At 49.9% G+C, this 17,153-nt stretch overlaps 1 protein-coding gene across 2 annotated transcripts in view; it reads right to left on the bottom strand.

Annotated features, from left to right (window-relative positions):
* adgb (androglobin) overlaps positions 1–17,153 on the bottom strand; it is a 399,345-nt gene that overhangs the window by 121,434 nt on the left and 260,758 nt on the right. For both annotated transcript variants that reach the window (XM_085981859.1, XM_085981860.1), the window contains 3 exons: positions 8,185–8,319; positions 6,099–6,252; positions 5,746–5,933 (listed from right to left, as the gene is read on the bottom strand). In XM_085981859.1, the coding sequence (XP_085837985.1) occupies positions 5,746–5,933; positions 6,099–6,252; positions 8,185–8,319 (477 nt within the window). The remainder of the gene's footprint in view (positions 1–5,745; positions 5,934–6,098; positions 6,253–8,184; positions 8,320–17,153) is intronic.

The following is a 17,153-nucleotide window of genomic DNA, read 5'->3' on the forward strand; positions in this document are numbered from 1 at the left end:
GAGAGGAGCTGGGTCGCGGGGCCAATGGGCCAGGCATGGCGGCTGCGGGCGGTCGCCCACGACGCGGCGGCTGCGCTGTTTCGACTGGCTGCTCGAGGTCCAGGTGTGCAGCCTTGAGGCGGTCCACGGAAATGTGGTCGGGTTTACCTCTGACGTCCACTAGAAAACTCTTGGCGCCCGCCTGCAGTACTCAGAAAGGGCCCGTGTATGGAGGCATGAGGGGACTACGGTGGGCATCCTACCGGACAAAAACGAATTTAGCCCTCATAAGCTCCGGCGGAACATGTGACGTGGGCAGTCCATGCTGTGAAGTCGGAATGGGCCAGAACGCGTGCGCTGCGGCCCGGTGAGCCTCCAGTTGTTCAGTGGCAGACCACGGACGCGTTGGCGACGGGAGAAACTCGCCGGGGACCCTGAGCGGCTGGCCATAAACCAGTTCGGTGGCCGACGCCTGCAGGTCCTCTTTAGGTGCCGTGCACAACCCGAGCATCACCCATGGCAACTTATCCATCCACGCGGTCCCTTGGAGGGTAGCCCGCAGCGATGCCTTCAAAGAACGATGGTAAGCTGTGGTGCGATGGAGCTTGGCGCCCAATTCTGAAGCCACGGCGTTCCACAAAGCAGATGAGAACTGCGGCCTGCGCGGTCTGATGAAATGTCCGATGGCACGCCGAAACGGGCAACCCAGGACGAAAGAAAAGCCCGGGCGACATCCGCGGAGGTGGTGGATGTCAATGGAATGGCCTGGTACGGTCGACGATCGTCAGAAGATGCGTGAACCCTTGTGACGGTGGTAGTGGGCCCACGAGGTCGATATGAACATGATCGAATCACCGCTCCGGTACCTCGAAAATGGCGACAGGAGCTTTGACGTGGTGCTGCACCTTCGCCCTCTGGCACACGACACAGGTGTTGGCCCAGTCGCGCACATCTTTTCTCATTCCCCTCCAGACAAACTTGGATGCTAACAATTTCTGTGAAGCACGCACGCCCGGGTGTGCAAGGCCGTGCATGATATCGAATACTTTCCTGCGCCAGGATGACAGAACGATCGGGCGTGGGTCTCCCAGGGAGACATCGCAGAGCAAGGACGTGCCGTCTGAGTGGAAAAGTACGTCCACTGGCCGCAGGCAGGACGAATCGGAACGGAAAGCGTGCGTCTCCGGGTCAGCCGCTTGGTCAGCCGCCATTAGCGTATAATTGTGACCCAGCTGGACGGCCTGGATGGCCGCACGCGAGAGGCAGTCGGCAACAATGTTGTCCTTGCTGGCCACGTGCCGGATGTCGGTGGTAAACTCGGAAATGAAAGTGAGTTGCTGTTGCTGTCGGGCCGACCACGGCTCAGTCGTCTTGGCCATGGCAAACGTCAGGGGCTTGTGATCCACGAAAGCGACGAATTGGCGTCCTTCCAATAAAAAGAGAAAGTGGCGGATGGCCAGGAACAACGCCAACAGCTCCTGGTCAAATGTACTATAGCTACATTTGTTACTATGTAACTGGCGGCTAAAAAACGCCAGCGGTTGCCATGTCCCGTCGACCCATTGCTCTTGCACGGCGCTGACGGCATAGTCCAACACATCTGTCGTGAGCGCGATGGTGGCGCCGGGCAGTGGGTGCGCCAACATCGTCGCATTGGCGAGGGCCTCCTTCGTGTCCCCAAAAGCGCAGTCCATAACCGGCGACCAAATCACAGGTTCCTTCCCCGGCTTCCCTCGGAGTGCCTCGTAGAGCGGCCGCATGAGCTGGGCAGCCCGGGGGACAAAGCGATGATAAAAATTTACCATGCCGAGGAATTCTTGGAGCGCCTTGATGGATTGTGGCCGTGGAAACGCAGCGACGGCTGCCACTTTCGCCCGGAGTGGCAGTGCCCCTTCTGCGGTGATGCGGTGGCCCAGAAAATCGATCTGCCTCAGTCCGAATTGGCACTTGTTTGGGTTAATTATAAGGCCATGTTCCTGGAGACGGCGGAAAAGGACGCACAGGTGATGTAGGTGTTCCTCCTTTGGCGCGCTGGCGATGAGGATATCATCGAGGTACACGAAAAGGAATTTGAGATCCCGTAGCACCGAATCCATGAGGCGTTGGAACGCCTGCGCCGCATTTTTGAGTCCGAAAGGCATTCGTAAAAATTCAAAAAGGCCAAACGGGGTAATGACCGCCGTCTTCTGGACGTCTTGAGGGTGGACGGGCGCTTGGTGGTACCCGCGGACGCGGTCGATCTTGGAGAACCACGAAGTGCTGGCTAAGTCGGCGGAAAAATCTTGAATGTACGGTATCGGGTACCGGTCCGGAGTCGTGACCTCACTGAGGCGCCGATAATCACCACAGGGCCGCCACCCACCGCCGGGCTTTGGCACAATGTGTAGTGGAGATGACCAGGGACTATCTGACCGGCGAACGATTCCCAGCCGCTCTATAGTGGCGAATTCCGCCTTCGCGGCTTCGAGTTTACTGGCCTCAAATCGCCGAACCCGGGCGTAAACCGGGGGGCCGGTCGTTGCGATGTGGTGTTCAACACCATGTTTGGCAGTCGTCGCCGAGAAGGTGGGTCGAGTGAGCTCCGGAAATTCCTTGAGCAGGCGGGTGAACTCGTCGGGCGTCGACTCGGTGCGGGCAACCGCGTGGGTCGCGCCGGAGCCCCGAAAACAGGGAACGGGGGTCCGTGAGGCGGCATGAATCAGGCGGCGATTATGTACGTCGACTAGTAGGTCATGCGTGCAGAAAAAGTCAGCGCCGAGGATTGCCAGTGGTATCGTGGCGGTTATAAACTCCCAGTGGAAAAGTTGCCCGCCGAGACACAATCGGATCCGCCGCTTCCCGTACGTACGGATGGCGCTGCCATTGGTGGCCTGTAGTGGAGAACCGCACCTCCCAGATCGGACGTCGAGGACCGAAGCGGGGAGGATGCTGCACTGGGCGCCCGTGTCGCACAAGAAACGCCGGCCCGAAATGGAGTCGGTGATGTACAACAATTTCCCGGAATCACCAACTGTTAGCGTGGATGCGAAACCGACCTCAGGGTCTCCCCTCCGGTCGCGCAATCGGTTTTGCTGCTTTCTCGGTGCCGGTGGCATGAATTTACACGGGGGTCGGCAGCATCTGGCTTTCTGACCGAAACAGGCGTGGTAGTAGCAAAGGCCGGTCTGTGGAGGCGCCGAGGTGGGGTTCTTGGAGGCGGAACGCGTCGAGGTGGCACAGTACTGCTGCATCACCGCGTAAATGGTGTCGGCTTCAGCCGCGAGCGCCACACCGTCCGTAGCCGTCGACCTGGCCAGGGCTGCTTGCACCTGCTCAGGGAGCTGGCTCAGGAACAGTTCCCGAAATATAAAACACTGCGGCTCAGACCCGAGAAGGGTGAGCATGTGGCTCATCAACTCGGAAGGCTTAGCATCGCCTAACCCAGGGAGTGCGAGCAAGTGTCGCGCGCGCCCAGCCTTCGTGAGACTGAATACTTGCATGAGGCGCGCCTTGAGCGTTTCGTACTTGTTCCCCACGGGCGGGGTCTCCAGCAGGCTGATAATTCGGGAAGCCGTCGAGCTGTCCAGTGCGGAGACCACATAAAGGTAACGGGTCTGATCCAGCACTATGTTTCGCAGTTGGAACTGAGCCTCCGCTTGCACGAACCAGGAGGCTGCCTGTTGTTCCCAAAATTGAGGGAGCTTCAAACTCGCTGCATTCACATCCATCTTGTTCTCGAGCTTGCCTCCGTGAAAATCGTCCGCGAAGCTTCGGGGTCACCAATGTAGGAATCAACGGATTCCTAACTGAATCACTGAGGTCGAGTCAGTTCAGTAAATCAACCGAATTTAATTAAACAAGTGAACAAAACAAAAACATGCAGGAGCAACAGCAAACAGGTCTATACAGCAACTTGTTCCACGAGGTCTGAAGTCAGGACCTCCCACTGTCTGACATCATGACGTTTCCTGCCGTTCGGGGCATCACGTGACCAACGTGATGACGTCATCGCGTTGTTTCAGGGCTTTTACAGAAAGCCTGTTTACACTCAGCAAACGAACATAGATGCTATAACATTGGTTTAAAGACAGTTATGCGTTTGTACAGGAGTTCATTGGTGGTTTTGCCACAGCCTCTTTCAAAATTATTTTCAAAGACGACATTAGTGAACCAGATGGGTTTTTATTGATACTTGCTTTTTAGTCCAGATTTATTTAATTAATTTATTTAACCCGCTGCCGTGGTGGGATTTCAATTCATGTGTCTGGATCATTAGTTCAGGCCTCTGGATTAATAATCCAGTAGCATAACCACTATGCTACCATACCCCTTTGAAAGTGGCAGGACAAGTTGAGAAGGCTGTTTGAAAAAGCATACGGGATCCTTAGCTTTAATAGAGGCATAGAGTACAAAAGCAAAGGAGTTATGCTAAACGTTTATAAAACACGGTTAGGCCTCAGCTGGAGTATTGCAGCTAATTCTGGGCACTTTAGGAAGGATGTCAAGGTCTTGGAGAGGGTGCAGAGGAGATTTATGAGAATGGTACCAGAGATGAGGGACTTCAGTTATGTGAAAAGACTAGAGAAGCTGGGATTGTTCTCTTTAGCGCAGAGAAGGTTAAGAGGAAATTTGATAGAAGTGTTCAAAACTATGAAGGGTTTTGATAGAGTAAATAAGGAGAATCTGTTTCCAGTGGCAGAGGACACAAATTTAAGGTAATTGGCAAAAGAATCAGAGGCGACATGAGGGAAACATTTTTTACACAGCAAGTTGTTAGGATCTAGAATGCACTGCCCGAAAAGGGTGGTGGAAGAAAATTTAATAGTAACTTTCAAAAGGGAATTGGATAAATACTTGAAGGGGAAAAATTTGCAGGGCTATGGGGAGAGACCAGGGGAGTGGGGCTAATTGGATAGCTCTTTGAAAGAGCCGGCACAGGCACAATGGGCTGAATGGCCTCCTTCTGTGTTGTATCATTCTATGATTCTAATATTACTTCACCTGTCAGGAAAATCTTCATAGAATATGCATGTCCTTTTTATTATTCTTTAAAATACGATAATCATTTCAGCCAGCACAACTTGGTTCTGATTCTATTTTTACTTCGAGTCGAGCTGGAAAGTTGCGCTTCTTATGGTCTTAATTCATAAGCACTGTATTAAAATGCCTGAAATGAGGTTCACTCTGATCTTGCACTGAAGTCACTTTGTACTTGAGGTTCTATCCATCTAGTTTAGTCATCAGTTATCATTTTTCACAAGACTTTCATCTTAGGAAACGCAATCTACAGCCATCTTAAGAATGCCTCTGACAAAATTATTTTCAAAGAAGTATTCGTTCACAGGATGTGGGCATCGCTGGCAAGGCCAGCATTTAATGCCCATCCCTAATTGCCCTTGAGAAGGTGGTGGTGAGCTGCCACTTTGAACTGGTGCAGTCCATGTGGTGAAGGTACTCCCACAGTGCTGTTAGGGAGCAAGTTGTAGGATTTTGACCCAGCGACTATGAAGGAATGGTGATATATTTCCAAGTCATAATGGTGTGTGACTTGGAGGGGAACTTGGAGGTGGTGGTGTTCCCATGCATCTGCTGCCCTTGTCCTTCTAGGTGGTAGAGGTCGTGGGTTTGGGAGGTGCTACTGAAGAAGCCTTGGTGAATTGCTGCAGTGCATCTTGTAGATGGTACACACTGCGGCCATGGTGCATCGGTGGTGGAGGGAGTGAATGTTTAAGGTGGTGGATGGGGTCTTCAAAGTTAAGCTGTAAAGCAATTTTTTTTCATGACTACCTGAAGAGAATGCTTTTGTCATTTGGAACATAGTAGGACTTAATCTCCCTCATTGAAAAGTTGCTGTTGACAGCATCGCTTGCCAGGACAGGGAGAGGATGCTTGGAGCCGATCAAACGTATTCTCCATTTACCAGAGGGAACTGGGAAACTTCCTATCTGGGCTTCAACTGTGAATGTATAGCCACTCTGTATGTAGAAAAAAAAGATAGTTTACAGATTTAGGCAGGCACTTATGATTCAGATTTTTGTTAATTTGAATAAAATATCTGCACAGTCAAAGAGCAAGTTTAGAGAAATTTCGCACAAAACAATACATTTGTGATCAGGTCTCTGGCAACTGGCTATACCTACCTGATTTGTAGTATAGACGTGAGGTGGTACCTTTTGAAAAACCCTGGGAATTTCCTCTCCTGTATCATTATTGATCACATGAAGAACACAGGCTGGCAGTGCAGTGTAGATCTTGGGCACCATCAGCATGTCCTCAGGCATATGAAACACCTCTCTGTGGATAGAACAAAGTTCAGTCAGGCAGCCAAAGTTCACCGAGTGAAAGCAAAGGGAACAAAAGGGGTTTTACTGTGGCACTAGGTTCAAATATCATGGGGCTGAAGGTAAACATTGAGAAGTTAAGAGCAAGAAGGGAATTCAGGAAGATCTTTTTAACCAAAAGAATTTGTGGGGAAAGTTAGCAGAAAGGCAGACTGTATAAATGGATTCACAAGGCAATTAAATGTGTTTCAGGAGAGAGAAGGGATTGCCGATAAGCTACGTTGCATCTGCTAATCTTTTACTACATCAATCTAATGTCAGTCACATGGGGTGACTGACCAAAAGGGAATAAAATCTCCCACGTAAAGATACATTTAAAAATGATATATCAGAGCTACATTTACGATATGAACTGCATCTTTGATATCAACCTTTGTTAGCGATCTCCATTGCATCCCCCTTCCTCTTACCCACCAAGCCAAACCTCCCTCAAAGGTTCCCCCTGCCCTAGCCCTGAGCCTATGTATTTCTGTAGTTTGTCTCCTATTTCCCTTCATGACCTCTCTGAGATCACCTTGTCCATGAGACCCACCTCCAGCTCCATTGACCCTATTCTCCTCAGATACTGTCCCCTCTCTTCAAAACCACCAACATCACCCACTCCTAAAAAAAACCCACTCCCTTTCTTCAGGTACTCCCATTGATGGCTGTACCTTCAGCTGTCTAGACCCTAAGCTCTGGAATTCCATCCATAAACCTCTACATTTCGCCACATGCCTTTCCTTAAAATCCACCTCTCTGACCAAACATTTGGTCACCCCCATCTAATATCTCTTTAGTACGCTTGGTGTCCATTTTTGTCTTATCACACCTCTGTGAAGTATGAGATGTTTTTCAATGTTATAGGTGCTATTTAAATACAAGTTGCTGTTGTTGAGGGTGATGGAGTCAGCGGTAAGGGAACAAGTTTGTGGTGGGCACCTAAAGTAATGGCTTTGGTATTGCCAATGTACCGATGAAGGAAATTGTGACTCATTCATGAGTTGACATCGGGCAGTCAACCGGACAATGCCGAGGTCATCATGAAGTCAAGAGAAGTGGTAGAGAGATGGAGCTAGGTGTCATCAGCATACATATGGAATTTTACCCTTGCAAGATTGGTAATCATTCTGAGTGACAAATATAGCCAGGAATTTCCTCTTGCTTTGTCGCCGTAACTTCGCTGGAAGTGTGGTGGAAACCTCAATTACACATGTAAACGGTGACAAAGTGGGAGCAGCTCCAAATAAATTCCCATCCTATGTTGCTCTGACTGTATACCTTTCATATCTGCATCGTCTCTGTTAAAACAAATTGTAAAATCTTCAAATGGATAAAGGCCCCTCCCTTGGCAATCTTGATCCTTGTGAACCTTTGAACAAAGTCATATTGAGGAAACTCTAAAAAGAACCATGATATAGCTTGGAGCTTATCATCAATGTGGTGAATACATTTCCAGATAGAGTAGTGGAGGAAAAAAAGCCTGGAATCATTTAAGAAATAATTGGGACTGTTGGGATCTCTCTGGCTGGATGAACCAAGATGGGCCGAAAGGCCTTCTTCATGCAATTATCTTGTAAAAGCAAGCCTGGGAATAAGAATGATCAAGGGCCAAAATGTTGTCTGTAACAGTTGTACAGTGCTTATTCTCAATGGCAACACACTTGTTACATTGCACAGTGCAGATACATCAATTACAGTACAGCCAAGAGCCGCTTACTGTAATACTGAACCAGGCACAATACAGCAATGCATAGGATCATTAGCAATCACTGAATTAAAAGTCCAATAAACATAAAAGAACCACTAATTATTACAATAGAAAGTAATGTTATATAGCGTTCTGAAAGTACACACAGATAAAAACCTCAGGTATGTTGCTGAGGGCTGCGATTTCAGTTCATACCTGAATACCACAAACCAGTAGTTGGGATGAAGATCACAGTATGTGCTTGTGTAATCCTCGTATACTGTCCTGCTCCATTCATCTTCATAAAAAGGATACCTTTCTGCCAGTTTTGGACTTACGTCAAACATGTACCTGGAGGATCAAAAACAGTAAGAGTGTACATGAAACACAATCCCATGTTTGCACGCACATAGGGAAGGGCAGGTAACTTTAGTTTTATTATACTGGTTGAGGGAATGAAATCTAACCAAAGCCCTTGATCTTCCTCAGCAATGCACCAAACTTTTTGAGATAGTGGGTGGGCACCTTACTCCAAGGCCTCTGACAATGCACCGACTCTGAATGAGAGAAGGGTTGGGCACCTTGCTCCCAAAACTCTTAACACTGCTGCTCCCATGCCTTTGCGCCTCGTCTCACCAACACGTCTGAGGTTGGGTATATAATTAGACCAAATATTTGCTTACATTAGCTATCGGGGAAAAATAAACAGCTGGGAAGGGCGGGGGGATCAAGTCTACATCCCACCATTCTGTTGTACCTCAGTATGCATAATTATTTTTACATTTCAACACTGAAAGAACAATACTGTCTAACTTACACAAGCTTTAACTGTAACTCAGTTTTAAGTGCACCATTAAGCAGTTGGCTACCTCTGATCTGATCTTGGTTATTTTGGAACTTGAAGTAAACACAATTAATGGACACTTTGGCCTAGAAATTCAGGGGTTCAATGTCACCCGTTACTGCCATAATCGGGCAAAAAAATGGTGGCCGCCACTCTTCCGCCAGCTGGCAGCGGGTCCCACGGCAGCTGCCATTTTGGGATGGCTGGCAGTGCTGCAAATAGAAGCAATCACTGAAATGATTGAAATTAAGCAGATCGTGACATCAGTGAGTGTGCACCACTCACTTGACACCCGATCTGCGACAATGGATTTCGCCGCTGCACTTACCGACACGCCTTAACAATGACAGGCTGAGCAAGCGTTGAGAAGCAGGAAGGAGGCTTCAGCAGCCGTAGTTAAAGGGATCTTCAACAATCAGTTCTACCTGACATGTTAATGCAGTTTGACTGGCACTGTGCTACTTTTTGCAACTCCACCAGCTTTATTAACTTCTTTCACGGTTCTAAGGTAACAGGGAGTGTCATTGCAAGTAGAGAATGCCTTCATTCTTATTTAAAGGCTTCTGCTCACAATACTTGCTCACAGTCATGGTGTTGTGTCGGTACCTTTTTTTACCTAGGCACAATTAGAACTCAGAACTCAGAGATTCAAACATGAAGGCCTAGAAATTGGGGTGAGGCGCCAAAGCGGGGCAAAAATCGCCTGGGCGCTGGATTTAGCGCAGCGTTTCGAGCATTATTGATCGTCGGAAATTCGGTTTCAGTGCGCCTAGAGGGGACGCGGCGCGGCTCGAGGCGCTCCGCGTCCCTCTCAGGGCGCTGAAACTGAATTTTGCAGCGCAACGTGCCGCAGCGCCACACGCTGCGGCACAGCACGCTGTGGTACTGCAGGCCTTCCTCCCAAAGTTAAGGGGGAGGAGCCTGCAACAGCGCGATCCCCGATCGCGAATGCCGGCAAAAGAGCCCGGCACCGCGGAGAAGTGCCGGGCTCTCGGGAAACAGCCGGCAATGCCACGGGGGGGGGATCTGGAGGCCGGGGACGGAGGTGCTGGCAGGCGGCCGCCGGAAAAACCGGCCGCCCTGCACCTCCACCTTAACTTGCGCCTCTGCCGGCGCAGTAAGGCCCCGAGAACCGGGCACGGGTAGCGATCGGCGCAGCAGCGGCAATCGCTACCCAATATCGCAATCGGGACGTGAATGGGGCGCTGCGCACACCGATGACGTCATCGGTGGCGGCGCAGCGCAACAGGTTAACACCACCATTAGCGCCCCAACTCAATATGGCACAAGGCGCAGCCAGTGGCGCTACAGCCACTGACTGCCTCTTTAGGTGCTAAAAGGCGGCGCTAGCCACCCAATTTCTAGGCCTTAGTGCTTTATTCGAAGGGAAAGGGAAGTTCTGGAGAGTTCCGAACAAAGTGAGCGAAACTTAACCAAGAGAACACCCAACCATTTATCTGCTGTGACAGCGCCACCACAAGTGGGAGGAGAACACACAATACATAACATATTCCTCCCCTCTTAAATGGAAGGTCCACATTATTCCTCAACAGTTAAGTTACTTTCAATGCACTCAACTAAACTACGGTAGAGGTAGACTGCCTCAACCCCTGACTTTACCCTGGGGTTTATTCTGCCCCAGTCTTGTGGGTAAGTCGCTAAGCCTACAGATCTAATCGTCTTGGAGGCCGCCGCTCTCTGACAGGATACCGGCGGTCATCGCTGGCTTCCACAGCAGTAGGCATTGACACAGGCCTAGATGGAGAAGGTGCCTGTGTCAGTCGAAAGTCAGGAGTTTGCACAGCCGTTGGAGCCTCTGTGGCTGTCTCTGCTCCTAGCAACAGTTGATCTGTGTGTCTTCTCCAGACGACGTCCTCGGCAGTCTCAACCATGTAAGACACAGGGCCCATCTGCGCGATCACCGTAGCAGGAACCCATTTCGGTCCAGTGTTGTAGTTTCGAGCTAGGACGTGCTCTCCCGGATGAAACCGTCTCTCCTTGGCTCTTTTCTCTCTCTTTTCAACTTGAGCTTGTTGTTGACGATGGACAACCTGCTCTGCCCTTGGAGGTTTGAGTAAGTCAAAGCTTGTCTGCAACTGACTCTTCATCATGAGCGAAGCGGGGGAAGTTTTGGTTGTGGCATGCGGCTCGTTCCTGTAGGACAACAGGAAGCTGTTCAGACGTTGGTGGATTGAGCCCTGACCTTGCGATGCCTTCAAGGCGCGCTTCAAAGTTTGCACGAACCTTTCTGCCTGGCCGTTAGTAGAGGGATGATAGGGCGCAGACCTGATGTGTTGGACACCATTCACATGCAGGACGGTTGCAAACACCTGTGATACAAATTGTGGACCGTTGTCACTTACGAGTTGATCCGGTGAGCCATAACGGCTGAACATCTCACTAAGTTTCTCAATTGTTTTCTCTGCCGTGGTAGACCTCATCACAGCGACCTCCGGCCACTTGCTACGAGCATCCACAACCACCATAAACATCTTCTCTTCGAAAGGACCGGCGAAGTCCACATGTACTCGCTGCCACACTTCTGCAGGCCAATCCCAGGGGTGTAGGGTTGCCAGCTGTGGCATTCGCCTTTGACATGGGGAACATGTTTTGGCTTTCTCCTTAATATTCCCATCGAGACCTGGCCACCAGAAGTAGCTTCTTGCCATTTCCTTCATCCGAACCATCCCACTGTGGCCTGTATGAAGTTGTTGCAGTATAGGTTCCCTCAGAGGTGGCGGAATGATGACAACCTGCCTGGACGGAGAGCTCATTTCTTTTTGAAACGTAAGGTTTCAAACTAGGAGAATCTCCTATAGTTCTCCCTCGAATGACATCGTCCATTACCTCAGACAGGACTGGATCGTTGCGGGTGTACCTTCGCACCTGAACTGCAGTGACAGGTGCTCCCTCCACTTGTCTAAAGTAGAAGATGTCTATCTGACGAGGCTCTGGGGGAGTAACAGGCAAGGGTAGCCTCGAGAGACCGCCTGCGTTGCCGTGCAAGTCTGATTTGCGATATTTGATGTCGTATGTGTGTCCTGACAACAGTAAAGCCCACCTTTGCATCCTGCTTGCAGCGAGAGACGGAATTTCGGTGTGGGGCCCGAAGATTGAAGTCAATGGACGGTGGTCCGTCAGGAGTGTGAACCTTCTCCCAAACAGGTACTGATGAAATTTTCGAATTCCAAAAACGATTCCCAAGGCCTCGCGCTCAATCTGTGCATAGTTACACTTGGCCTTGTTCAAGGTGCATGATGCGAAGGCGATAGGTTTCTCTTCACCAGAAGGCATGATGTGGGATATGACTGCTCCCACACCATATGGTGACGCATCACATGCTAGGTGCACGGGTAGCTTTGGGTCGAAGTGTGTCAGGACCTCCGATTTCAGCAATGCTTTCTTTGCTTGGGCGAAAGCTTCGTTGCACAGTTCAGTCCATTTCCATGTTTTGCCTTGACATAGCAACTGATGTAACGGCTTCAGCAATGTTGCTAAGTCTGGAATAAACTTCCCATAGCAGTTAAGTAGCCCCAGAAATGAACGTAACTGGCTCACATTCTGGGGTGCTGGGGCCTCCACGATCACCTTGACCTTTGACGGCGCCTTATGCAGGCCAGTAGCATCAATCACATGCCCCAGGTAATCAACTGAAGACTGAAAGAATTCACATTTGTCTTTACGAACTCTGAGTCCGTACTCTTTCAGTCGTTGTAGTGTCGCATCCAAGTTCAGAAGATGATCCTCCTCATTTGTCCCAGTGACAAGGATGTCGTCCAGGTAGCACTGGACTCCTGGCAGTCCACTCAAAATCTGATCCATTGCCCTTTGGAATAGAGCAGGGGCCGACGTAATTCCAAACGGAAGGCGGCAGTACCTGTATAGCCCCTTGTGTGTCACAATTGTCAGCAGCTCCTTTGATTTGTCATCGACATGCATTTGTAGATAAGCCTGGCATAAGTCTATTTTGCTGAACTTTTGCCCTCCGGCCAGGCCCGTAAAAAGATCATCAATGAGGGGAAGAGGGTACTGTTCCGCAGACAGCACCGGGTTAATAGTCACTTTAAAATCCCCGCAGATTCGAACAGATCCATCCTTTTTCAGGACAGGAAAAATGGGTGTGGCCCATTTGCTCACGCTCACAGGCTCCAGGACTCCATTCTCAACTAAGGCCTCCAAGTTAGCCTCAACTTTTGCCATAATTGCATAGGGAACAGGTCGGGCTTTGTGAAACTTCGGCTTGCTGTCAGGTTTCATGTCCAGTCTCATGCTGATCTTTTTCATGCTCCCAAGTTCCCCATTGAAGAGTTCTGCATGTTTGTTTAACACTGCAGTCAGACCTGACTCCTCTTTTGACATCATGCGGACTGCAGGCCAGTCCAGTGTGATTTTCTCTAGCCACGCACATCCCAGTAGCGATGGGTAATTTCCCTTTACCACATATAGTGGCAGTTTTGCAGTCTGTCCGTTCAATTTAACTGTCACCTCAATGGCGCCTCTCATGGCCACAGGTTCGCCGGTATACGTCTTTAGCACAATGTTTGTTGGCTGAAGGGTAAGATGCTTTAGCATTTTGTTGTAGACAGTGTCTGAAACAAGGGACACAGCCGCGCTTGTGTCCACCTCCATCCGCACTGATTGTCCCTCCACCAGTGGTGACACCCAGTCACCATTTGAACCACCTGCAACCGTCAGTATGTGCACCTCTTCCTCCTCAGAGGTGTCGCTCCCCTCTGTTTTGCTTGTTCCATCATACTGCACTGAATGAACACTCTTTTTTCTCTCTTGTCCAAATACAGACATTTTGCTTCCATGCTTCCCAGCTCTGTCTGTTCTTTTTTTACCTCTACAGGCACGTTCAATGTTTGCCACAATTTCGGCATTCCAGCTCCGTACACCAGCAGTCATTAGCGTGTTGGCCCGTTTTCCCACAATGGTAACATGTGCCGTTCCACGCACCTTTAGGCTCAGACGACACCTTGTGAACTCTCCCTGTTGAACTCAACTGGTGAGCCTCCTTTTCCGCCATCTCCATGGAGACACTAACTTCAATGGCCTTTTCAAGAGTAAGGTTGTCCTCAGTAAGAAGGCGCTTCTGTGTGGCTGCACTTTGCAGACCACACACAAATCTGTCTCTAATGGTGTCATTCAGCACCTCCTTAAACTGGCAGTGTTCTGACAACCTTTTAAAAGCAGCAATAAACATCATCACTGATTCCCCCTCCTCTTGATTCTGTTTGTGAAATCTAAATCTCTCAGCAATAACCAGAGGTTTGGTGAAAAATGTGCTCCAAGAATTTCCACTAGTTGCTTATATGTTTTAGTTCCTGGATTATCTGGCTGCACAAGGCTGCGAAGTAAATTGAATGTCTTCGGCCCCATTACACTCAAAAAGGTAGGCACGACCTTTTCGTTTGCCACCGCATTCGCCAAGACAAAATAGTCAAAACATTCCGTATAAGCACTCCATTGCTCCACATTTTCATCAAAATCACCGATGTTTCCTAATATAGTAGCCACCTCACGTTTCAAATTTAAATTTCTGTTTACTCACTGCACCCGTAACATATGCAGATTCATCCGCTCCTCGTCGCCACTTTGTTGTGTCGGTACCTTTTTTTACCTAGACACAATTAGAACTCAGAACTCAGAGATTCAAACATGAAGTGCTTTATTCGAAGGGAAAGGGAAGTTCTGGAGAGTTCCAAACAAAGAGAGCTAAACTTAACCAAGAGAACACCCAACCATTTATCTGCTGTGACAGCGCCACCACAGGTGGGAGGAGAACACACAATACATAACACATGGGGGCTGTTCCAACAATCTACTTCGCGCTACAGGATCTTCAGGAGTGGAGCGGAGGAAGCAAAGAAGATGAGAAGATGCACAAAGATGGAGGCGGTGGAAGGCCAGGAGGGCTCTCAACAGGAGGCCTTACCCACCTAGGGTCTTCTGAGAGCACTTCTCTTATATCCACTTAAGCGAGGAGCAGTGTATTAGGAGGCTACACTTCACCAAGGAGGTGGTCACAGAACTTTGCCACCTCCTGCAACCAGACCTGCAGCCTGAGAGCAGGGTGACCATGGCTCTCCCAGTGGCAGTCAAGGTCACCGTGGCCCTGAATTTCTTTGCCAGCGGATCCTTCCAGTTTGCAGCTGGAGACATAATTAACATCTCACAGTTCGCTGTCCATCGCTGCATCTGGGAAGTCACTGAGGCTCTCTACACCAGGAGAAGGGACTATGTTTTCTTCTCTCTGAGCAGAGAGAAGCAGGATGAGCATGCATGTGGCTTTGCCAGGATAGCAGGCTTCTTCATGGTGCAGGGCACCATTGACTGCACACACATGGTTTTGCGGGTGCCGCATAACAAGCCTGAGATCTTCTGGAACTGCAATGGCTACCAATCACTTAACATGCAGCTGGTGTGCGACCACGCCCAGCGATTCCTCAATGTCAATGCCTGCTGTCCTGGCAGCAGCCATGGCACTTTCATCCTTCCAGCCATCACAGCAAACTCGAGGGTGGCTGCTCGGAGACAAGGGCTATCCGCGATCCACCTGGCTCATGACTCCGCTCCGCAACCCCAACACTCGTGCCCAGCCTTCATATAATGAGAGTCACTTTCACCAGGAACATCATCAAGCAGACCATCGGCTTACTGAAGTAACGGTTCCACTGTCTTGATGGCTTGGGAGGAGCAGATATCCCATTTCGTGGTGGTCTGCTGCATGCTTCACAACTTGGCCATCATGAGGGCATAGCCCTTGTCACCAGGGATTGCGGGACCACCTCAGGAGGACAATGAGGGAGAGGAGGAGGAGGAGGAGGAAGAGGAGGGAGGGAGGAGGCAGGCAGCCAATCGCTCTTCTGGATGGGCTGTCCGTGAATGGCTCATTCGACTCTGATTCCAATGAATGAAACCCTAGATCTCCATTGCTCACCACATCCCCATCATACCATCCCTCTGTCATGGAAAATCACAGCGTCCTCCTAGGCACAAAGCTTAAATGAGAGACACCACAAAAGATTCCAAACAAAATTAATAAATTTATCAAAAATCAGTGAACACATATTTGCAAGAAAACTATCAACTAATTACCCTTCTGCAATCCCTTAGTGCCTATCGTTCGTGTGCCTTTTCCTACTCTAGTGCTCCTACGAAGTGCTCCCCCTGTGGCTGCAGCATGGCTGGTGGAAGGCTGCTGAGTTTCCATGCTTCAGGTGGCCTTGCAGGACGATCTCAAGCAGCTGTGGCCCTAGAAGGCCTGGCTGTAGACTGCACCACCTCGGCATGGGCAGCAGCAGTCTGGGCTAGCTAGCTGACGGGCAGCGGCAAGGGCAATAGCGGAGTAGCAGTGGTGGGAACAAGAATGCTGTCATCCTGAGAGAGGACAGCAGGGTCCTGCTCCACGGCCCCACTGCCACAACCACCGGGGCAATGCCTCAGCATGTGCTGGGATGGTACGACAGACTGCAAGCCCCGGCCGACAGTGGTAAACCCAGCCACGATGGCAGCAGTCAGAGCTTGGGTGGCTTCAAGCTGAGACTGTACGACAGTGGTCTGAGCTTGGGTGGCATCTCGCTGAGACTGCATGGGCGCAGTCGAGTTTCGATGGCACCAAGTAGACTGCATGAGAGCAGTCTGAGCTTCCGCTGCAGCACTAAGACATTGGGTTACTTCCGTCTGTGCTGCAATGGAAGCTGCAACATTATCCATCATGCGCACCATCATCTCTGGGTCGATATGGTCTCTTTGGGAGTGTACCATCATTTCTGGCAAATCTGTGCTGCGCCCCTTTCAAGGCCAATATATCCTTCCTGAGGTATAGAAACATAGAAGATAGGAGCAGGAGTAGGCCATTCGGCCCTTCGAGCCTGCTCTGCCATTCAATGAGATCATGGCTGATCATCCAAATTCAGTACCCTGTCCCTGCTTTCTCCCCATATCCCTTGATCCCTTTAGCCTCAAGAAATATATCCAACTCTTTCTTGAATATATTTAATGAACTGGCCTCCACCACCCTCTGTGGCAGAGAATTCCACAGGTTCACCACTCTCTGGGTGAAGAAATTCCTCCTCATTTCAGTCCTAAATGGCTTACCCCTTATCCTTAGACTATAACCCCTGGTTCTGGACTCCCCGGCCATCAGAAACATCCTTTCTGCATCTAGTCTGTCCAGACCTGACAGAATTTTATAGGTTTCGATGATGTAGTGTATGTACTTTGCAGAAGGAACTATATTCTGCAGCCCCTGTATACTGCAGTACCAGTAGTGACCACCCCTGTATATAAGCCTGTGTAGTAACTTTGCATAGTTAGTTCCAGTTTGTCTCCACTC

This window comes from Somniosus microcephalus, chromosome 3 (assembly GCF_052327205.1).
Source record: "Somniosus microcephalus isolate GS21.2 chromosome 3, FLI_Smic_1.0, whole genome shotgun sequence".
Classification (NCBI taxonomy): Eukaryota; Metazoa; Chordata; class Chondrichthyes; order Squaliformes; family Somniosidae; genus Somniosus; species Somniosus microcephalus.